Source organism: Dipodomys spectabilis, unplaced genomic scaffold (assembly GCF_019054845.1).
Source record: "Dipodomys spectabilis isolate Male_0828 unplaced genomic scaffold, ASM1905484v1 ptg000095l, whole genome shotgun sequence".
Classification (NCBI taxonomy): domain Eukaryota; kingdom Metazoa; phylum Chordata; class Mammalia; order Rodentia; family Heteromyidae; genus Dipodomys; species Dipodomys spectabilis.
Genome location: NW_024870772.1, coordinates 30941215 through 30965219, shown reverse-complemented (window position 1 = coordinate 30965219; position 24005 = coordinate 30941215). Strand labels below are relative to the sequence as shown.

Sequence of the window (24005 nt, the reverse complement as noted above, 5' to 3'; positions counted from 1 at the left end):
TATTTTAAAGTAAATTTACTGCTTCCTAATAATAAATTAGTAACCATGAGGAATTTTTAAGGATATTGATAACATCTAGGTTTAAATAGAGAAATGAAGCTTTTAAAAAATATTCTATATATTATACTACATAAGTAACATTTAAGTAATTGCACTGTGAAATTTTACCAAGCAACCTCAACTATAAAGTATTCCTCCTGCCTCTTTTGTTTCCTCCCTCACTTTTCTCCAACAATTGAACAGTCAAATCTTATGGTCATGTAAATGTTCTTTTTTTCCTTGTTAGATTATGTGTTTTTATGTTCTAATTTATGGTAAAAATGAATATTTTCTCTGCTATAATATATATTTTTTTATTTTTATTTATTTTTTTTGCCAGTCCTAGGGCTTGAACTCAGGCTCTGTCCCTGAACCCTTTAGGGCTCAGCGCTAGCCCTCTGCTACTTGAGCCAGAGCACTTTCCAGCTTTTTCTGAGTAGTATATTGGAGATAAAGAGTCCCACGGGCTTTTTTGCCCAACTGGCTTCCAACCATGATCCTCAGATTGCAGCTTTCTGAGTACCTAGGATTACAAATGTAAACTACCGGAGTCCAGCTTGCTATAACTTTTAAGAGGAAAAGAAAAACATCTGATGAACTTGGAAAGATGTTAGTATAGAAAAGATTTCTTTAAAGATTTTCTTTTTCTTTTTTTTTCCTATTATACCAACATTCTACTCAGTATCTTTTTCACTCTTCTATGTTCTTTGAAGGGCAAATTTCACTATTTTTATGAAGTCTATAGTTTATTTGTTTTCTTTGCTCATGCTTTTGGGGTCATTGGTTAATCAAAATAACAAAGATTTACATCTGTATTTTCTTCTAAGAGTTTTTTTTACATTTAGGACTTTGATCCATTTTGCATATCCTAGAAAAATGTAATATAATTAATTTTTTTTAATTATTAAGGTTTTTTAAAATGGCCTAACACATCGTCAGTCTACTTGAGGATATATTTTACTATGGGTACATGAAGTATTTTATAAACGTCTTAGATTTAGTTGTTATATAAAGTCATTAAAGTTTTGCTCTGTTTTCTTGCTCCTATGTCTAGTTTTTCCACCAGAAGATTATTAAAGCTTTTAGAATTGTTGAATTGTCTATTTTTTAAATTTTCAGTATATTTTAGGGTATGTATATTTTTATAATTGTTATTTCTTCTGTATAAGATAAATCCTTTGTTTTGTTGTAAAATATCCTTTCTTACTATAAATAATTTTTGCCCTAAAGTTTTTGACTGAGACTAGTGTACACACACAGCTGTACTGATTTCTATTGGTATATGTTTTTCCATGTTTAATTTTTGGCCTCTTTATATCTTTCATTCTAAAGTACATCATTTGAAGCTGTGTCTATTATAGATTGCGTGTAATGGACCCATTGTTTTTATTTTTCTGTAACCCCTTCTTCTCATTATTGATTTTTTTTTGTAGTGGTAGTAGTAGTGGATAAAGTGTTCAGTCACTGGCTTATCCATTGTCTAAATCACTCTGACTTATGCAGGGGGCAGGGTTGGGTTTTATTTTGCTTTTTAATATTTTGGAGACAGTTTCAAAGCTTAGGCTGGCCTGGAACTTGTTAACTTCCTGACTACCTCCTGAGTTTGGGGATTACAGTTTTGTGTCACTCACTATTCCCAGCAATTAATGACTCCCCACTTCACAGTTCTGGTGATCAAACCTAGTGCTTTGCCTTTGCTTGACAAGCACACTATCACCAAGCTATATTCCTAGCCCCTATGTTTTGTGTTTTGTTTTGTTGTGAAAGTATCATTGTATAGTTAAGGCTGGCCTAAAACTCCAAATTCCTATGTCAACCTCCCAAGTGCTGTGCTTATACGTTTGCACCACTGTCAATCACTGACTTTTGATTGGAATGTTTAATCTGAGTAGTTATATTATTATTGTTGTTGTTGTTGCTGTTATTGTTTTGTTGTTGCTGCTGTTATTACATTTTACTTTTTTGCTGGTCTTGGAGCTTGAACTCAAGGCCTGGGCACTTTGTCTGAGCCTCTTTATGTTCAAGGCTAGCGTTCTACCACTTGAGCCATGGTGCCACTTCCGGCTTTTTTTGAGCAGTTAATTGGAGATAAGAGTCTCATGGGGACTTTTCTGCCCAGGCTGGCTTTGAACCAAGATCCTCAGATCTCAGCCTCCTGAATAGCTAGGATTACAGGCACCAGCCAACAGCTTCTGCTTTTTTTCTTTTTCTTTGAGATAAGGTCTCACTAGCTTAGTGGTAGTCTTTTTTGTTTGTTTGTTTAAAGTTATCATTTGGATTTATAACAATGTAGTTAATTTCACTAACGTATTAGTCAGCATTCTTCAGAAACAGAAGCAATAGATTAATTATGAGGAATAGGCTCATGATTATGGAGCTGAAAAGTTCCACAGCAGTGCTGTCTGCTAGCTAGAGACTCAGGAAAATCAGCAGTATAATTGCATCTGAGTCTGAGCTTTGAGAAACAAAGGAACCAGTAATATGGCAGGGAGAAAATAAGAGATGTCCAAGCTCATGCATTGTGGTGAAAAAATGGAACAAGATCTTCCTTCCTCAATTTTTTGTTCTCATGAGCTGAATGAATTGAATGATGCCAAACCACATTAACTAGGGCACTCCATCTAGGCTTTACTGAGTTCACTGATTCAGTATTAATCTTATTGAGAAACATTCTCACATACTGATATACAGTGTTCAGTAGGGCCTCTTTTATGTTCACACATAAAACTACCCATCATAGCTAGTACACATTCCTTGTATATACAGCCATGTGATGCACAGTGACATTTTTGCTTAACAATAGACTGTATATATGGCAGCATTCTCTAAGATTATAGTGAAACTGAAAAAAATTCTCTTGGCTCCGGACATCATAAGCCACCCTAAACTAACAGCAGAGCATAACACAGCACACATGTGGCAATTCTGGTGTAAACCTTCCCCACTTAGAAACATATAACATATAGTTGTACAGAGTACATCATATTTAATAATAAATGACTGTATTGCTGCTCTACGTCTTTATTGTACCTTGTATATTTTAAAATGTACTATTCATTAAAAGAATTTGTTGTAAAACAGTTCTCTGTAGTGTACCCTTGGCAGCCTGGTATGTCTCACGCTTGTCATGTCTCTGGATTTTGTCCAGAGGCCACCTCCAGTGATTCACCTGGGTCTGTGATATTTGCATTTCTCAGGGTGTTTCTCATTGTTAGTGATACATGGCCCTCCCCTCCATCATGCTGTTACTGTTATGTAAATTACATCTGATGGATTCTATGTCCAGCAACAAAGAATTATACTTATTTATTTAGTTACCTTTTAAATCATAAGAAAAAAGTTGCAAATCAAAAGAAAATATTTTATACTATCTTTTTTATGTTTATTCACCTTTATTGGTATTCTTTATTTCTTCCTGTGGATCTGAATTGCTAACCAATGTCCTATCATATCAGCCTGAAGGACTTTCGTTTTTCTCTTTTTGGAATTTATTAGCATACATTAGTTTTAAAGGATGGGAAGAGTTATTATAACATTTCTGCACTTGGATAGAAGGTATCCCAATCAACCTCACCTTCCCTGTCACTCTCTTATTCCCCTTCTTAAAACATTTTTAACATGTTTCATTGTTCCATTTTCATATATGCAAACCAACTAGTTTGAATGTATTTATCCTCACTCACCCCCATTTCCCTATCCTCCAACCCCCCACTAACCCAACTCCTTATCACTGCTTCCCAGCCTACCCTAACAAAGTCTATTTGACTTTTCTGGAGTTCATTTTTCTTGTGTGTTTATTAATTCCACTAAGGGGTTCGCCGTAGTATTTCATACATATTTTGTTCAGAATAACACACGGCTGCTTTCTCTTTTCTCCACCCCAGTTCCCTATTTATCAACAGCTTTCATTGAGATTTCTTATGATGTCTTCATACATAGTTGTTCTGTATTTCAAAACCTCCAGTATTTTTTATTTTCAATTTGTGCTGGTACTGGGGCTTAACTCAAGGCCTTATACTTGCACTGGGCTTACTTAGCTACACCTCTAGTCCAACTTTTTAATTTCTTTTAGGACAGATAGCAATAGCCTTTTTTGTTTATCTGATATTATATTACTATCACCTTTAATTTTGAAGAATGGTTTGTTGCTTATAGATATTAGGTTATATTCTCACTTTTCTTTTAAAAAATTTTTAGAACTTGGACTGTATTTAATCCATTGACTTCTAGCTTTCATGATTTCTGAAAAGAAATTAGTGGATCTTATTGAAGATCTTTCTATGTGATGACTTGTTTCTTGCCGCTTTAAGAATTCTTTGTTTAGGGCTGGGCATAGTGGTAAAGGCCTGTATTTCCAGCTATTCAAAGGGTGGAGATCAGTAGGTTCAAAGTTTTAGGCCAGCCGTGGCAGAAGAGAAAGAAAAAAAGTTAGTGAGATGCTATCTTCAAATTTAAAAAAAGCCAAATGTGGTGGTACATGCCTTATAATTCCCTGCTGTGTAGAATGCAAGGATTACCATCCAAGTGCAGCTCTGGGCAAAAGCATTTGGCCCTATATGAAAAATAACTAGCTGGGCACTGGTGACTCGTGCCTATAATCCTAGCTACTCAGGAGGCTGAGATCTAAGGATCATGGTTCAAAGACAGCCTGGGCAGGAAAGTCCATGAGACTTGTATCCACCAGAAAGCTGGAAGTGGAGCTGTGGCTCAAGTGGTAGAGCACTAGCCTTGAACAAAAAAGCCCAGGGACAGTGCTTAGTCCCAGAGATCATGCCCAGATTCGGCACCAAAAGGAAAAAAGAAAAATAACTAAAACAGAAGAGATAGAGTATTGCTCAAGTGGTATAGAACCTTCCAAGTAAGTGAGGGCCTCTAAATTCAATCCTGGGTACTGCAAAAAAATATTTTTATCAATGTCTTATAATGTGTCTACGTATGGATCCCTTCTAGTTTTCTTACATGGAGATTGCTAAATTGGAGATTGGATGCGAAGATGAATGTATTCAGTCAGATTTGGTAGAATTTTGGCCATTATTTCTTCAAATACTGTTTTTATCTCACTCTCCCTGTGAGTCTCCTATTATATAAATAATACCGATACCCCACAGGACTCTGAAGCTCTTTTTATTTTTTTGTTCATTTTTCTCTTTGTGCTTCAAATTGGTTAATGTCAATTACTATCTCCAAATCTGGTGATTTCTTCTTCAATTCTGCTGTTAAAACTTCTCTAGTATATTTTTTCATTTCATTTAAATGAAAGATAGAATTTAATTAAACTATAGCATTTTGATTAGTTCTGTATTAATTGCTTATGTTTCTTCATAGTACTTTGATGAGACATAAGTCTCTTAATTTACTTTATGTATTTGTTTATTGTACTGGTATTGGAGCTTGAACTCCGAGCCTTGTGCTCTTGCTTAACTTTTTTGTTCAAGGCTGACATTCTAACATTTGCCACATCTCCACTTCTGATTTTGTTCTTGTTTTGCTGGTTAATTGGAGATGGAGCTTTGCTGACTTTTCTGCCCAGCTGTGCTTTGAACCATGATCCTCAGTTCTCAGCCCCCTAAGTAGTGCTAAAATCACAGGCACAGGCATGAGCCACCAGTGCCCCAGCATATCTTCCTTCTTTTCTTTAGATATGGCTTCCTTTAGTTCTTGAACATATTCAAAATAGCATATTTAAGTAGCTGCCTTATAAATGCAATGTCTGATCTTACTCAGGGACAGTTCCTGTTGGTTGCTTTTATCTTGGGTATGGACCATACTTTTTCTTCACATGTATTCTTCACCATGTAGACCAGACTGACCTGGTACTTACAGTTCTCCTGCCTCTTCCTCCTGAGTACCAGGATTACAGGCGCGTATATACCACCACACTTAGCTCCCTCCAAAATTTATCGCTGGTTTTTATTTTTTGTTATTGGTTCAGTTACTTATGAACTGAATCTATAAAATCTCAGTTTACTAGACAGCTAATGATCAGATAGGACATTCCCTAAGTTCCTAGAACCATTAAAGTTTCTTGTCATCTCTCAGGACAATATGTACACAGTAGGACACAGCATGCCTTTAGCACTCAGCTCTGCCTTAGCCTTCATTATCTGCTTTCATTGGGTTTCAGTGTTTGCCATAAGTGAACCCTCCAGGCCTTGATAGATCTTTTTTGTACATTCCCACAACCCTGGACATATCTGAACCTCTGTGGACATTTTTATTATCTAATGTTTCATTTTAGCCTTTTATTTCTCTGCTTATAACTTTTTTTTTGGTCTGTCGTGGGGCTTGAACTCTGGGCTTGGGCGCTGTCCCTGTGCTCTTCAGCTCAAGGCGAGTGCTCTACTGCTTGAGCCACACTTGCAGTTTTCTATTGGTTTAATTGGAGATAAGAGTTTCACGGACTTTCCTGCCCAGGCTGGCTTTGAACTGTGATCCTCAGATCTCAGCCTCCTGAGTAGCTAGGATTATAAGCGTGAACCACTGGAACCCAGCTGCTTATAACTTATAAAAATCAGCAAACACCCTCAATGAAAAGGCTCTTTGCATTGGGCAAGCTTTTAAGTCAGATGAAGAAGAGACAGCCTTACAAATGGGGTTTTCCAAATAACAATAGACAGGTCAATTTAAGACAGTGTGTTGATCATGGAGCTTTAAAACTCTCAGTGGCTGTTTCCCTAGTAGCTTGGTTTCCAGTGTAAAATTTTTTTTTATTTATTGTGTAAGTACCGTAAAGAGGGGTTACAATTACATGAACAAGGTAATGAGTACATTTCTTACCAAGCATTGTTGCCTCCTCCTTTTTTCCCCTTATCATCCCTTACACTACCCCTCCTCCCCGCATGTGCCAAAGTTGTAAAGTTCATTTTTCAACATAACGTCTTGTACATCTCAATGTTGCAATGGGGTCCACCTGTATCCCTATTTAAACGATTTGTTTTTTCCCTTCCCCTCCACAAATTATACCAACATCAAATACAGTGAGAACAGGATTATACCGTGGGGGAGGGACTGAAATGATCTCTCCATTGCTCTGGTCCTGTTACTAATTCCTCGACTCCAGAAATAATGGGTTCTGATGCTTTCTCTTGTTCTTTGCATTGCTTATATGGAAGAGAGGCTTTTCCAATATCCTTGATATACCTTTTTCCTGACATTAATGGGATTGATTTTTATTACTCTATAACTTTTTATCTTTTATAAAAATCATCAGATGTCACATCCTTTCGGTTCCATTAAGGGCCTGGAGTTATGTGGTGTTTTACATACTTCACTTCGTTTTGTTTATTTTTTGTCCAGTAGTGGGGCCTGAACTCTGGGCCTGGGGGCTGTCCCTCAGCTCTTCAGCTCAAGGCTAGCGCTCTACCACTTTAGCCACAGCGCCACTTCCGGCTTTTTTCTTTTTGCTTATGTGGTGCTGAGGAATCGAACCCAGGGCCTCGAGCATGCAAGGCAAGCGCTCTACCACTGAACTACCTTCCCAGCCCTTCACTTCGTTTTTATGGAAACTTTCTTTTTCTTTTTTGGTTGGTCATAGGGCTTGAACTCGGCCTGAGTGCTGTTCCTGACCTCTTCAGGTCAAGGCTAGCACTCTACCACTTGAGCCACAGCGCCACTGCCTCACTTCATTGTGTCTTACAAGATCCCTACCATTACTGGTGATAACATAGTGTGTTCTGTTATACCAAGTCTCCTGGTGTATGCAGTGTTACCAGTGAATAATGTTGCTATAGCAGGGGAAAAAAGTTCATAGGTAGTGTTTTCCTTCTTAAAGTGAGCTAAAATAATAAAGAGGGAAAAATCAAACACTGACAAAAAGGATAGCCCTCCGCCTGCAGCAGGAGGAACCTGTTTTCTAATCTTTGTTTTCTAATCATCAGGAAGATTTTTACAGCTCTAACATTCTATAATTGTGTTTCTAGTTACAAGTTTATAGAACAAATAAAATTCCATGTGAATGAATTTAGCATGATGCAAAAGAAAGAGATAAAATCTTGGCCTAGTTGTCTCAAGTTCTCATTGTAAACTGAAGGTAATGGAACAGTTGTTAGGATCAGTTAAATAGTATAAATTGAGGTTGCTACATGGAGTTTACACAAAATACTCCACAAATACTGTTCTTTTCCTTTTCACTTTCAGTTCCAGGTATTTACAAACTTGAGGGACAGATGGTAGCTCTGTGATGTCTGAATCATGGCTTTTCTCTGTCCTTATTTTCTAACAGTTTAATTGGTGGGCTGGGAAGGTGGCTTAGTGGTAGAGTGCTTGCCTTGCATGCATGAGGCCCTGGATTCTATTCTCAGCATCACATAAACAGAAAAGGCTGGAAGTGGCGCTGTGGCTCAAGTGGTAGATTGTTAGCCTTGAGCTGAAGAGCTCAGGGACAGCACCCAGCCCCAGAGTTCAAGACGCATGACTGACAAAAATAAATGAATGAATGAATGAATAAATAAATAAGTAAATAAAAAGCTTTATTGGCATGTATTTCATATACTATAAAATTCACCTACTTAAAATATATAATTCAGTGACTTTGTATATATTCATAGAACTGTACAGCATCATTATAATTTAATTTTTAGAATATTATAAAACAAGAAGGAACCCCAAGTACTCCCCATTTCCATATGCTCTGGCTTTGAGTGGTCTCTTTTCCCTTAAGTCTATATACATATAGAATGTTTATGTTATGTTAGCAGTAAAGCTTGTATTATAACTTGGGCTTTTGGCCACATTTTAGGCAAGTCACCATTGGCTTCTAGTTGGTCCTTGTTTGCCCCTTTTGTGGCGGTTGGCAGACTAGCAGCTTTCACTTTGTTGACACTCTTTATCTCCCTTGGTTTCAGAATATCCTGCCTAGTGGTTCTACTTCAGTCAGTTCAGCTGACCCATCTTATTTAAATATGGATGTTCCCAAAGGTTCTATCTAAAGCTTTCTTTCTCTAATACTGGACAGTATCATTATTCCATATTTTTCCTTGGTAGCTTTTTAATATCTTTTTCATTTAGCAATCCTCCTAATAGTATGCTGTCTTATTAGGTGTGTGAATTTGCCTGTACCTTAACCTCATTAGCAACCTAGTGTTTAGGTTTTCCTTCTTGATTGTGTGTGTGTATGTGTGGGTGTGTGTATGTACGTGCGTGTGTGCGTGCGTGTGCACGCGCATGCACGTGCGTGCCTGGGCCTGGGCCCAAGTACTGAGACTTGAACTTAGGGCCTGGGCATTGTCCCTGGGCTTTTTGCTTACTACCAATGCTCTACCACTTGAGCTGCAATTCCACTTCAAGATTTTTTTTGGTGAGTAATTGGAGGTAAGAGTCAGGGCTGGCTTCAAATCTCCATCATCAGATCTCCTTTAGTAGCTAGAATTATAGGTTTGAGCCATCAGCACCCCGCTTAAATTTATTTTTAACAGGCTTAATAACTATAGGATAAGCCTATTTAGTTTATCAGGACTTAGAGTTGCTAACTAAGCCAATTCCTAGGTGTTCATGTTCTGCCCCTATATCCTCTTCATTTCCTGGTCTTTATTCATTTTTCAGTGAAGACTAGCTATTGCCCATGTGGATGTTTTTGTATGATATATATTTGAGGAATTAAATTTGATCTATCGTTTTAGCCAGAAAATCTTTTAATCTAGTTATTGCTGCAACCTTTTCCCTTTTCAAATAAAACAGTTTGGATTTCTAATTAAATCTTCTTTGACAAAAGACATTTTTATCTTGATCTAGTTTTCAAAAACTATTTGTCAGAGCCTTAAAAGAACATTGCCTGCACATGCAGAAAGAAAATTAATTGTCTCCCTCTCTTCATAACAAGACATAGAAAAAAGAGAAAAGGGAATAAATGAAGCTTGAAATCCAAGATTTAAAATAAATCTTTAGCTCGGGGCTACTTTCATAGTTAAAGGATAGCTTTCTGTTTTAGTTTAATTTACTCCTATACTTAATTTTGTTGGAAATTGTGGGTTTTTAAAAATACTGTTGAGTGAAAGCCTTTAACATTGTTGATATGGTCACTACTTCTCCCAAGAATGGCTCTCGTTCTTCCTTGCTAATCCTGAGTCCTCTTTCCCATTCTTCAAGCTTAGCCATATTGATCGTTGCCTAATCAAGGTGTTGGATTGGAAAGAATGAGCATCTGGCATTGTTTCTAATGTCTTGTGAAAGGCTTTCATTTAAATATTTTGTTGGTTGTGAGTTTAAATGAGCATCTGTCTGCGGTTTCTTTTTGCGTAAACAAGTAAAACAAGCATGCTAACAGTTCTTATTTCTAGTTACTTACATAAGCTTCCTAAGCACTTAGAATACAGTTTTTAGCTCATTGTCTGTCCCTTTAATACCATCACTACAGTTCTAATTTTACAGATGGAGCAATACATTTTTCTCTCTTTCTGTGTCTATTATGTAAATATTTGGGCCTTTGATGTGCCTTGCTACAGGCAGTAAAGTTTCAGATACATTAGTACTAGTTAGTGAATGTGTAACATGGTAGGTATGAAGAGTGAAGCAGCATCATGGTACCCTCATGGTACCATGGTAGAAGAAACCTGCGATTGCTACTCCTCTGAATGAGCCATCTGGCCTGTAAAAAGGGCTAGGTCATCAGATTTTTACACTCTGTGCCAGAACTGGGGCTTGAATTTAGGGCCTAGAGCTCTTACTTGGCCTTTTCATTCAAGGCTGTCAAAATACCACTTGAGCCATACCTTTACTTCTAGCTTTTGGTTGGTTTGTTGGAGATAAGAATCTCACAGATTTTCTTTTTGCCCAGGCTGGTCTTAAACTGAGATCCTCCGATCTCAGTACTCTTCTGAGTAGCTAGGATTACAGGAATAAGCCACCACTTCTGGCTTCTCACTCATCAGTGCCATATAAGCACAATTATAGGATGTGTCCTGGCGACTTTTTATTGAAATAGTAGTCTTTTAGAGATATGTTCCAAGCCACTGTTCGTGCCTGTGTCTTGTCTTTATTTGTCTACCAGATGAAGTATAATAAATCGTTACTTTGAGTAGAGATTAGGATCAGAACTATGTACTAATTTGTCAGTACTTCAAGGTACCATTATTTGGTTCAGGTACAAACTTTTTTTCCTTTTCAAACAAATCATGTGGAAATAACCTGATAATTCTTCTAGGTGTCCTGGAGCTTTTCATCGGAGAGCTGTCCTGGAAAGAAGGAAAACTAGTAAAACTCAGACAGATACTGAGAATGAAAATGGATCCACCATAATAGATCTTCCAGGTACTTCATCCCCAGAAACGGATTGCTCAGGGCCAGGGACAGGCCCAGGACCTGCCGAACAGAACTCAACATCCACATCTCTTCCCGTGTGGAGTGAGGAGCCAGGTCTGGACAACCCTGCCTTTGATGAAAGCACTGGAGCTGATGGTAATGTTGCAGTTTACCTCCTCCTGCTGTAGTATATTTCTTTTGTCCTTCTTCCCACTGATCTTCCATCATGCACCTTTGTCCTCTAAACAGTTATCGTTACTGCATTCAGATATAGTTTACATATCACATCATTCACCCTTCCCAATATACAGATGTAATGTTCTGCATCTTAGAAATAAAATACGAGTCTTAATAGAAGAGAAATGATCCTTCTCCATTATTTTCCCATTGTTACCCACCAGTCATTCACATGGTTCTTACTGGGTTTTTTTTGTTTGTTAGTTTTTGGTTTTGTCTGTCATGAGGCTTGAACTCTGGGCCTGGGTGCTGTCCCTCAGCTCTTCAGCTCAAGGCAAGTGCTCTGGAGCCACAGTGCCACTTCCAGTTTTCTGTTAATTGGAGATAAAGAGTCCCATGGACTTTTCTGCCTGGGTTGGCTTTGAACTGTGATCCTCAGATCTCAGACTCCTGAGTAGCTAGGATTACAGGCGTGAGCTGCCAGTACCCATCGATTCTTACTGTTTTTGTTCACAAATACATTTACCTCTTGACATAAGAAATCAATGACATCATTGACAGTAAAACCTACATAGCTCAAATCAAGTACTTATTCTGTCAGACACTACCAAGCACTTTCTATTAACTGATTACTTAAATGATGCTGAATGACATTATGAAGTTTTTGGAGGTGGTGTTTTTTGTTGTTGTTTTGGTTTGGTTTGGTTTTGGTTTTTGGTACTAGTTCTGGGCCTTGAACTTTGGGCCTGGATGCTGTCCCTAAAAGACCATTTTTCTCAAGGTTAGCCTTCTATTACACACTTGAGCCATAGCACTACTTCCTGCTTTTTCTGGTGTTAATTGGAGATAAGAGTCTCATGGACTGCCCTGCCCAATCTGGCTTCAAACTGCAGTGCTCAGATCTCTGCCTCCTGAGTAGCTAGGATTACAGGCATACATAACCCAGCAACTATGAAGCTTTTTATTTTTATTTTTTAAGAAAACTGTGTCTTGAGAGAATGAATAGATATATCATAGAGCAAGTGTCTTGGAATAGGACTTTTGAGCATGCTTTTAACCAGCAAACTGCTGCACTAGCTTGTATAGCACATCCACTAGGGAGTAAGCCTGTAGTCAGTCAGCATCCTGGGCACCGTGGTAGTTCGTCTTAGCTAATTACTTCCAAAAGTAGTTTTTCTCTTATAAACTAAAAAGTATACTCCATACTCAGATTGTCCTTGCCACAGCTCTCAAGCCCTTCTGAGATCCAAACACCATGTAGGAGCTCAACATAGCTATTCTCTCTGTGGGCTTAATGTAGCACCAAGTGTATGCTTCCTTTCTTCTGCCTTGTGCTAAGAGTACACTATTTCCAGATGGTTTTCTCTTAATATTTCTTTACCAGATTCCATGTCATCCCAGATCTGGTACCAAGTAGATTTCTTTTTTTTGCTGGTCATGGGGCTTGACCTCTGGGCCTGGGCGCTATCCCTCAGCTCTTCAGCTCAAGGCTAGCACTCTACCACTTGAACCACAGCGCCACTTCCAGTTTTCTCAGTGACTTATTGAAGATAAGAGTCTCACAGACTTTTCCTGCCCAGGCTGGCTTTGAACGTGATCCCCAGATCTCAGCCTCCTGAGTAGCTATGATTATAGGCATGAGCCACCAGTGCGCCGGGCAGTAGATTTCTTTTTTAATCACTGTTTTTACTTAGGTTGAAGTAGAAAAGTTTAGATAGTCTTAACTGAGTTTTTTCAACATTCCAGCCCTTAGCCAGTCATATTGCTTAGTTATTAATCATCTACATGTTAACATAAGATACCTTGTTTACATGAAGAAAACCCATATAAAACATTGTTCTTCCTCTCTCGTTTTTAATTTTACAGCTGCACAACAGCCACTCAGTTTACCAGAAGGAGAAATTACCACAATTGAAATACACCGATCTAATCCATATATTCAGTTAGGAATTAGCATTGTGGGTGGCAATGAAACACCACTGATTAACATTGTCATCCAGGAAGTCTACCGAGATGGAATCATTGCCAGAGATGGGAGACTCCTTGCTGGAGACCAGATTCTTCAGGTGAGTTTTAAATTACTCTGTTAACTTGGTTTGTTTGTTAGTGTTAGAAACCTATCATCCCAGCCACTCTGAAAGTGGAGATCAAGAAGATCACAATTCACGCCAGTGCTGGGAGTGAGGGAAGGGGAAGTGACACTCAACTTTTAAGCCAGATGTGGTGTTTTATGTATGTCATCCTGGCTACATGAGAGATCTAAATAGAAGAATTACAATCCAGGATGAGCTAGACAAAATTAGAAGACCCTGCCTAAAAAATAACTAAAAAAAGAAAAAACTAAAATAAAGATAAAGTCACATCTCACAAGCATGAGGCCCTGAGTTCCAATACCAGTACCACCACCACTACCACCCCCCCACAAAACACTTACAAAATTACTATATTATTTAGCTTGTTGTTTTGGGTCCGGTCGTGGGGCCTGAACACTGGGCCTGGGCACTGTCCCTCAGCTCTTCAGCTCAAGGCTAGCGCTCTACCACTTGAGCCACAGCGCCACTTCCGGCTTTTTTCTTTTTGCTTATATGGTGCTGAGGAATCGAACCCAGGGCCTCAGGCATGCAAGGCAAGCGCGCTACCACTGAGCCACCTTCCCAGCCCTATGTGCTGATTTTATATGCAGATCACTTTTATCTATAATTTCTCCTGGAACATTAATTTTCTTTTTTTAATTTAATTTTACTATAAGGGTGATGTCAAAGGGTTACAGTTACATAAGAAAGGTGATGAGTACATTCCTTGTCAAACATTGTTACTCCCTCCCTTGTTTTCTCCCACTTTCCCTCCCCCACAAATCTCTTCCCTGGAACATTAATTTTCAATCCCACATGTGTCTAGGCACAGTGCTAAACATTCTGGGCTTGCTAGACTTTCTTGGCTTGGATTCTATAACTGGCTATTTCATGGCCATGGTTTTTCAAGTTGAAATTTGCTTATCCATTGCCTTTATTCCACATCCAGTTTTCCAATCCATCTGTTGCCTTCATATCTGATTTATCTTCTATACACTAATTACTAGAAGCTAGAAAGACATAACTGCATAACATTGGTTTCTAATATGTGTTTCCTATCCATCTGTTGTCTTCATGTCTGAATCATATACACTGATTACTAGAAGCTAGAAAGAACTATATAACACTGGTTACTGATAGATACAGATATCTATACCTATATGTGTAGAGATAGATAGATAGATCAATAGATATCTAAGGTTAGTGATAAAGCATTTGCTTGCGCATGCTAACAAACATTCTGCCACCAAGCTAAACCCTCAGCCTGAGTTCCTTGTAATTTGTATCACTGAATTTATGATAGAGTTCAAAAATCTTACTGATTCAAGTATGCTCTCTTAGTATTTGAACTCTCATTTTGAAAAACTTTTGGTACCAACATATTATCTTTAAGGAGAAATGAGTATTTCAGGTTATAGTTATAGTTCAATGATTGGAAAGTGTCTTTGTATGCACAAGGCCTTAGAAAAGATGTTCCCAAAAGAAGAACTAGTACAGGGAAAGATATTTTATTAAGAGGTATGTTGACACTGAGGATGAGGATGGTAATCATTTTGCTTGTAAAAGTAGAATTTATAAGATACCTGGACTGGGCATTTGAATCAGTGTGATACTAGTTGAAGCTCAAAAATGGATAATTCTAGGAGAAAAAAGGAACACTCATGAACAAGGAAATGTCCTCTAGCAACTCAAGCACAAGGACACATCCCTCCTTGCATTCATTGTTCATTCTTCACTGTCATCTGCTGATTCTACCTCTTCCTTCCTTTTTCTCCACTACTCCATATTATTACTTCTTACCTGAGGTAATAGAATATCACATCAAATTGTCTGCCACCCACCCTAAAATCTGCCATGATTAAATATAGCTGTAACCAATTTCCCCACCAAGATTTGGCTAGAGTGTCGTAGGGTGATACCTATTCATGGTTCTAGGTGCTACATAGTCCCTGTCTTCTTAAATATGATTCTCTCTGTCTTTCTCTCTCCTATTCTCCTTCTTCCTCTCTTTCTCCCTCTTCCTCTCTCCCTCTCTTCCCTTTTCTTCCTCTCCTTCTTTCCTTCTCTCCTTCTTCCTCTAGCAGTGGAGTTTGAACTCAGGGGTTTGTGCTTGCTAGGCAGACATTCTGCCACTTGAACTTTGCCTCCAGCACTTTTTGCTCTGCTTGTTTTTGAGAATCTTTGTTTATTTTGCCTGGATCAGCTTGGACCACAATTCTCCTATTTAAATTTTCAGTATCATCCTATAACTGGGATAACAGCCACACACCAGCCTTTTCTGTTGAGACAGGATCTTCTGGATTTTTTTGTCCAGACTGGCCTAAAATCATGATTTTTCTGATCTCAGCCTCCTGAGTAGCTGAGATGTCAGGTGCATATTACTACTGACTGAAACAGGTCTTTCGAACTTTTTTTGCCTTGGCTGTCCTTTTAACCTGGAATCTTACTGAACCTCACATCCCAAGTAACTAGAATTACGGATGAGAGCTACCTGTACCAGGCCTGAATTTTCTTTCGTATCTGGCATACCAGTTCATTTCTTACAATGTTTACAGGACTGTACTAGTTGCTCTGTTTTGTCTCACCAAGTACTGTCTAGTGGAAAAGCCAGACCTAGGCTAGCAGTCTTCTGCTTCCATATGGACAGCATTCTTCCACTCCCACCCTGACTTCATCTTGTGCTCCAGCTTGTCTTGTCTCTACCAGAAAGCTTTGTTTTATTATTCTTGCCTACCCAATTCCTCCTCACTGGAATTATTGATAGCATTTGTTGTTTTTATTTTCCTTGTTTGGTTCATGATCCATTACTTAGGTTGTTCACACAATTACAGTATCAATATAAGAATGGATTTGGATGTGATATCCTGCTGAGAATAGTCATTCCCTTACTAAAACAGAACTTGAAGCCTTCAGAAATTTCAGTTTTTAAAAAGAAATTTATAGATTTGGGGAAAGGGTGGAGATAGGCTACAAGGCAGCTATGATTGGCCTTTCATTGTGGAGCCTTAGTTTGGATTTTCACACCAACTTGTATGCTGCCTCTCAGTGTGTTATTTCTGTTTTAACTTTCAAGCCTCAACTCTTCATTGCCTTTAGTATGGCTGAGGCAGATTGAGCTTTCATACTCTTTTGTAGGGATTTTTGTTGTTGTTCATTTACTTTTTATTCTTTTTTTGTTTTTGTTTTTCTCCAAATGCTAAGAAGTAGTAAAGGAATATAGGAAGCCTAATTACTGCTTGTATGAAATCAAATTTCTGATCTATCATAGCTAGCTGTAGTATACCCTAGCTTTCAGTTGATATTAATACTTCAGCTGCATACTGGCACAACTTTAAGGATACTGCCTGTATTCTTTAATTCCTAGTTCCTGTCCAATTCTACATGGAAAGAATCTTATACCTGGCACCCCACATGCATGGTGGTTCCCTCCTCTCATATCTTGATATCTTAGCAGTTGAGACCACAAGAACCAAGAGCCCTTTTCTTTAGCCTATTTGCACAGTATTCTTTCTCTCTCCCTGATCTGGTCTTTCTAGCTGGAATTTAAGTGTACACGTAAATTTGTCCTTTTTTTGCTACCAACAATAGGTTAGCAGTGGTTATCACCATTTTTGTACATTTCCTTTCTAAATTTTAAACATTTTGGAGAATTTTTTTAATGTGTAATTAAAATAAGTGCCTCAAATAAAACTATAATTATCTGAAATTATTGACATAGTCTTTGAATTTACCAAAGGAAAAAACTTTACACTGTAGAAAATGCAGTGCATTATTATTATTAACTATGGAGACTGCATACTGCTGGCTGTTCTCAATCCAGTTTAATAATCAAGTTGATGAAGTGTGAGCACATAACTTGATTTATCAATTCACAATGCCCTCTCTTTTTGTGAGCCCTGACTTCTGATATACTGGAGCCAGTAAGTAAAGCTATCTCCTTTGCCCAGGTCTAAAGAAATATTTGCAAGTATTTACAGTAAAATACTAGGAAAGAGGCCTCTTTATTATTTTTTTAATACTTTGCTAGCTTCTACTTCGTATAAACAGGATAAATAACATAGTAAGCCAGTTTGAAAATCCACAATAAAATAGTTTATCTACAGACTAGAGAGCTAAGCTATCCTTCACTTTAGGAAAGTGCATGTAGTTAGAGGCTTTAGTTTGCTCACATTAAAAAATATGTTGGACACTGGGCACTAGTGCCTCATGCCTCTAATCGTAGCTGCTGAGAAGCTGAGACCTGAAGATCGTGGTTCAAAGCCAGCCCAAACAGGAAAGTCCATGAGACTCTTAGCTCCAATTAGCCACTAGAAAACTGGAGGTAGTGCTGTGGGCCCAAGTGTTAGAGTACTAGTCTTGAATGAAAGAGCTCAGGGACAGCGCCAAGGCCCTGAGTTTAAGCCCCGCAACCAACTAAAAAGAAGAAAATGTTAGCTGAGGGCATGATGGTGCATGCTTATAATCTCAACTACTTGAGAAGCAGAGGCAAGAAGATTATGAGTTCAAGACCAGCCTGGGCAAAATCAGTGAGATCATATCTCAAAAACAAAATATAGCCAGAAATGAGTGGCTCGTGCCTGCTCCTGAGATCTGGAGGATTAAGGTTCAAAGCCAGCCTGGGCAGAAAAGTTTGCTAGACTCATCTCCACATAATGAGCAAACGACTAGAATGCAGATATGGCTCAAGTCGTAGAGCTTGAGCAAATAAGCCTTGTGAACACAAGGTCCTGAGTTCAAACTCCGGCAATAAAACCAAAAAAAATAAATAAATAAACAAAGGAACTAGGGGTACAGTTCACGTTGTTTATAGGGTTTGCCTAGAGTGTTTGAGGGCCCTGGGTTCAATCTTAAGTACCACAAAATAACAACAATAATAATAATGTATGTATGTTTTTAGAAATACAGAAATACCTATACAGTAATAACATGGATATGGAAATAACATGTATTTATTGCTACTCTGTTAAATGGCCTCTGCAAAGAACCATATGCCCTCTTTTGAGGAAAAATATGCTTTTGTAAATTATATCAATGTCACTATTAAAAGTAATATAAATTTTAGAACATCATTAATTATCTTCAGTTGATCAGAACCAATAACTTAGTTACTGTCAATATTTAATCTTGTGACCAGTATTGGTTACATTGTTAACAAAACATTTAGCCAAAAAATATGTTAGACTTTACTGTGCTTATGCTATCTTTACAAAATATACAAATGGTATTTACTTTGGTCTCAGCTTTCTTTGAATTTCACTTATGGCTCCTGAATCTTTTTCCAGTTATAAGATACTCTTCAATTTATTATACAAAGAAAATATGAGACTGTGCTTGTATGTAGCTGGAAAGTATAGCCACATTTCATCCAGACATTTAGCACAATCTTTTGTGCTTTAATATAAATCTTTTGTGATTGAATGGGAGATGGAACACTGTGAATGTAGTGATAGGAAGCTTTTATCTGAACAGTTAGGATGAGGATCTGACTAATGAAGCTGCCTTGAAGTTGTGGTCTTGATCCTAAATTAGCCAGCATTTCTATAAGAATCTTAGATGGCTGTGGACAAGAAGAATGGGAACGAGCAAAATACACACCTTGAAAAGGTGCTACAAATGTCTCAAATAGTATGAAAATAAAAACTCTAGAGGAACTGGTTTTAATTAAATATTAATAGTGAGCATTTTTTATAAAAAGAATCTTGGGTGACAAACATGGAAGGACAGCAGATTTGTGTGTGGCAGCTTATCAATTTCATGACTGATTTTTTTTTTTTTTTGGTTGGTCATGGGGCCTAAACTCTGGGCCTGGGGCTAGAGTTTAGGGCCTGTCTTTCAGCTCTTCAGCTCAAGGCTACCGCTCTACCACTTGAGCCATAGTGCCACTTCCGTCTTTTCCTGCTTATTTGGTGCTGAGGAATCAAACCCAGAGCCTCATGCATGCAAGGCAAGCACTCTACCACTAAGCCACCTTCCCAGCCCAATTACTGAATTTTTTAAATAGGGCATTAATATGCCAAAATCAAAATTCAAGTTAGTTCCAAAACTGTTAATCCCAGAAAACAAGCAAAGATACCAAAGAAAAAAAACACAAAAAAAGATGAATCTCGACAAAATAATATGAAGACCTTAACATGAATTGGTGAGGAAGAGATTTAAGGATTTCTAATGAAATCCTTTCACCTAACCCAGAGCCTGTCCCATTATGTATGTTCAGAGAATGTTGGTTTGATCTCAGACTGATTCAGAGGACTCAAATTGTAATAAATTCTAGGAATTACACTCATCTATTAATTGAATAACTGAAGCTGGATATATTTTCTGAATGATGTTACATGTCCAAGGATCAGTCACTATAATTATTTCAAAGTTGTAGCGCTTAATACACAAATGATATATGAATATTGAATTAATAAGGTAGTCTCCATTTATTTTCTGAAGCTTAGGAGTATTTTGTTAGGTAAAGCAACTCTCTAATCCAGAATTTGAGTTTCTTTTCCATTAGAAGTAGTATATAGTGCTTGTCCTGTGCTGATGTACAACTTGGGTTCATGCTGATCCTTTGAAGCATATGGTAAACACATTTCACAGATGAGGAAACACACAAATTAAGCTCAAGTTCTGTAGTTCGCCTTAGGTTATCAGTAACTAGCAGAACTGAGAACTCTTAATTCCAGACTATCATCAAAGCCTGTGATGCTAACTACTGTTCTGTACTAGAGGTTAGTCATTATAAACTAACTTTAGAGACCTTATATTTTAAAACATCTTGTAAGTTCTGATTTTTCTTTGTAAATGCTGATACTTACAGCATTTTTTTCAATGTTGATTTCCTTTGGAAATGTCACCAAAACGTTTCTACAAGGTAAGGAAATGAGAGATTGTCATGCATGGATCATGGTTCTTTTTTTATTCCCCCTAGGTCAACAACTATGATATCAGCAATGTGTCCCATAACTATGCCAGAGCTGTCCTTTCCCAGCCTTGCACCACTCTGCATCTGACTGTGCTGCGGGAGAGGCGCTTTGGCAGCCGAGCCTACAACCATTCTGATGGCAGCACTGCAAGGGAAGAGGTTTTCCAGGTGGTTCTTCATAAACGGGACTCTGCTGAACAGCTCGGCATTAAACTAGTCCGAAGGACAGATGAGCCAGGTGTTTTTATTCTTGATCTACTAGAAGGGGGGCTGGCAGCCCAAGATGGCAGGCTCAGCAGCAACGACCGGGTACTGGCCATCAATGGGCATGACCTGAAGCATGGGACTCCAGAGCTCGCTGCCCAGATTATTCAGGTGAATGCTGAACTCTGAACCTTAAAAGTCCACATAGCAGTGTTTGTTTCCATTAGCACATGTCAGAATTCAAGGGACTTTTGATGTTTTATTAAAAAATATGACATGGTTATCTAAATGCCTCAAAACATAAGCTAGTGTAACTTCCCTATAGATAAAACTTTATCTGAACGCTTTGTTCCTGTGGACTTTCACCTTAGCTGTTTATACATCGTAGGCTCCATTACAGCTTCATATTGAAGTCACATTTTGATCTTGGAGCTCACCTAGTAGCAAGATAGAACAAATAGTGGTGTCCACATTCTAAAGAAGGAAAGTGAAGTTATGAGTTTCCAGTCTCTTTAACTCCCTTCAGGAAATCCATATAAATGAGAGGGGGGATAATTTGATTAATAACTTATCCCTACTGGGTCCAGGTTATTTTATTAATAATGTCTCTCCTGAGGCAGGCCAAAGTGGGAGTATTCCTTGAACCTAGGAGTACAAGGCCAGCCTAGTCCAAAAAAGGAAAAGCACACACACACCTAAACTAGTTAGTGTTTTTTTCATAATTTAAGGAATTCAAAGTATTTTACACACATCATAAAATCTGTCCTCACAGTGTCTCTGTGAAGTGAGAAAGGATAGACATGTTTTCAGGAAGAGCATAAAGACAGATCATCTGGAAACTCACTCCAGGAAGATCTACAGGTTCTGCCACATGCCATGGCACTTAATGATAGGGGCATTTCTTACAGTGATAAAGGTGAAACAAAAATACTTAAAGTAATCACAGCAGAATCCTGTAAAAGAAACCAAACATTAGGTGGGTAGTGAAATATCTTGCCACATGGAATCAAATAACAAGGAAGATATAAGACTGTAAGAAAATCCAAGTCTTAACCTGATTTATTACAGTGGAGAGCGAGTCAGGTGTTATTCATATTTTATAAAGTTGAAGTTTAAAGAAATGTATACTTTTAAATTTCCCCAAATCAGAACCAGTTGCTACCCTACAGAAAGCTACCTCTTTTCCCTTTCTAGGGAGAAAAATGGGGGAAATAGAGAGGAGGATGTAGAAAGCCAGTGGTGTTACGGACTTGTTTGAAAAAATAGAAGGGTCAGATTTACTTTATGCAATGAGAGGTAAATCAGTAAGTTAGAAATAGAGTGGCCATATTATATCTCAAGCAATATTTAAATTTTCTTAATTTTTCTGCTGGTACTAAGGTTTGAAGGTCTGAACTCAATGCTTCTCAGTCAAGAGCTTTTCTTATTAGGCTGGTGCTTTACCACTTGAGCCACACCTCTAACCCTGCTTTTGTTTGCTATTTTGTTGATGGAGTCTAGTGGGTATTTCCACTCAAGCTGGCTTTGAAACTCAGTCTTCTAGATCTTAGCTTCTCAAGTAGCTAGCATTATAAGTGTGAATCACCAGCATCAGGCTTAAGTCTCTTAATTCTTAAGTAAATGGTCCTTACTAAATTTCTAACCAACGTGAGAGAAATACATCCATAGATGTAGAAACTATTTTAAATTTTCCCCGGTATTTTATATTTGGATTTTTTATCTTTATTATAAAGATGATGAACAGGAGGATTATAGTTATATAAGTAAGGTAATGAGTACATTTCTTTTTAAACACTGTTAACCCCTCCCTCATTTTCTCCCACTTACCCCTCCCTATTTTCCTGCCCTCCAGTTGAGTAGTTCACTTCCAACATAGTGTCAGGTTCATTGTTGCGTTAGTTCACCCTTTGTCTTGCTGTGTCTATGATCCCCTTTCCCTTTCACGGATCCGATAAACACATACAAGACAAAAGGTACAGACAACTAAAAAAAAAAAAGAAAGAAAGAAATGCTTGCAGGACAGAGTAAGAATCTCTTGTTTCCAATTCTTGGAGTTCATGTTAATATGGTTCATTATATATGGTCCGACCACAACTTAGAGTCTCTATGCCAGTTTTTTAAATAGTTGCCTTATATTTTGTGTTACAATTTTCCATTAACATTACGTAAGTGAAATTGTTCAAAATTCAGTCTTAATTGCTTCTGGATTATTAAAAAAAAGTCTAAAAAAGAGAATAATGAAAATTTACAGTAAATAAAGAAGAAAAATCGCGTTCAATCTAAGCACTCCAAAATATCAATGTTAAGATTTTAGAGAGCACCATTTGAAACACTTCTATGTGTACCTGTGGACACAAATCCTTAATATATGTACTGATCTTATAAATTCTAGGTTTGTATCTCTATCTTTGTCAATGCTATGTTGTAAACATGTATATGAAAGTAAGTATTTATTTATTTCGTCACTCCTCTGTTGATAGTCTTTCATGTTTTGTTATCAAGTTTAAGATATTTTGCTAAACTTCAGAAAGAGGATACAAATTTGTATTCCCAACAGCAAGGCATGCCACTCACTCAAGAACTGAGTATGCCTGGGTCTGGGTTCCAGTGGCTCACCCCTCTAATCCTACCTACTCAGGTGGCTGAGATCGAAGGATTTATCCCCAATTAACAAGGCTTTATCCCCAATTAACCATCAAAAAGCCAAAACTGGAAGTGTAGCACAAATTGGTAGAGTAGCAGCTATGAATGAAAAAGCTGAGGGAAAAGGGTGAGGCCCTGAGTGCAAGCCCCAATGAAACACACAAAGAAGCATGATGTGGTTGACAATCATAATGTGATTGACAAGTATATTTAGCAGTTGTTACTTGAACATCCTTACATTTTCTAAATCTTGATTTAAATAAGTCTTGCTGTGCTAAACCCTAAGTCTTTAAAAATTACCTAAACCCAATGTTGGCCCATATTTAAATACTTTTTCTTGTTCGTTTTGTTTTGTTTTGTTTCTTGTCTGTTATGGAGTGGAAACTCAGGGCCAGAGTGCCTCCCTGAGCTCCTTTGCTCAAGACTAGTGCTGTACCACTTTGAGCCACAACTGCTCTTCTGATTTTCTGGGAGTTAATTGGAGATAACAATCTCACATACTTTCTTGTTCAGGCTGGCTTTGAACTGCCATCCTCAGGTCTTAGCCTCCTGCTAGGATTACAGGCCTGAGCCACCAGCACCTGGCCCCATCATTTTAAGTTCTAAATGTACACTTCTATCATATACACAGAATTTTGTCTTTGAAGCACAGGATTGGCTTCAATTGACTGGTTTCTGTAAACAACTTTCTAATTAAGTTAAAATACTGACTTTGGTTATAA

The 24005-nt window shown here is 37.9% G+C and overlaps 1 protein-coding gene across 2 annotated transcripts in view; it reads left to right on the top strand.

The window, feature by feature from the left end:
- Lnx2 (ligand of numb-protein X 2) overlaps positions 1-24005 on the top strand; it is a 78567-nt gene that overhangs the window by 39677 nt on the left and 14885 nt on the right. For both annotated transcript variants that reach the window (XM_042685387.1, XM_042685386.1), the window contains 3 exons: positions 11177-11430; positions 13318-13517; positions 20443-20811. In XM_042685387.1, coding sequence (XP_042541321.1) covers positions 11177-11430; positions 13318-13517; positions 20443-20811 — 823 coding nt within the window. The remainder of the gene's footprint in view (positions 1-11176; positions 11431-13317; positions 13518-20442; positions 20812-24005) is intronic.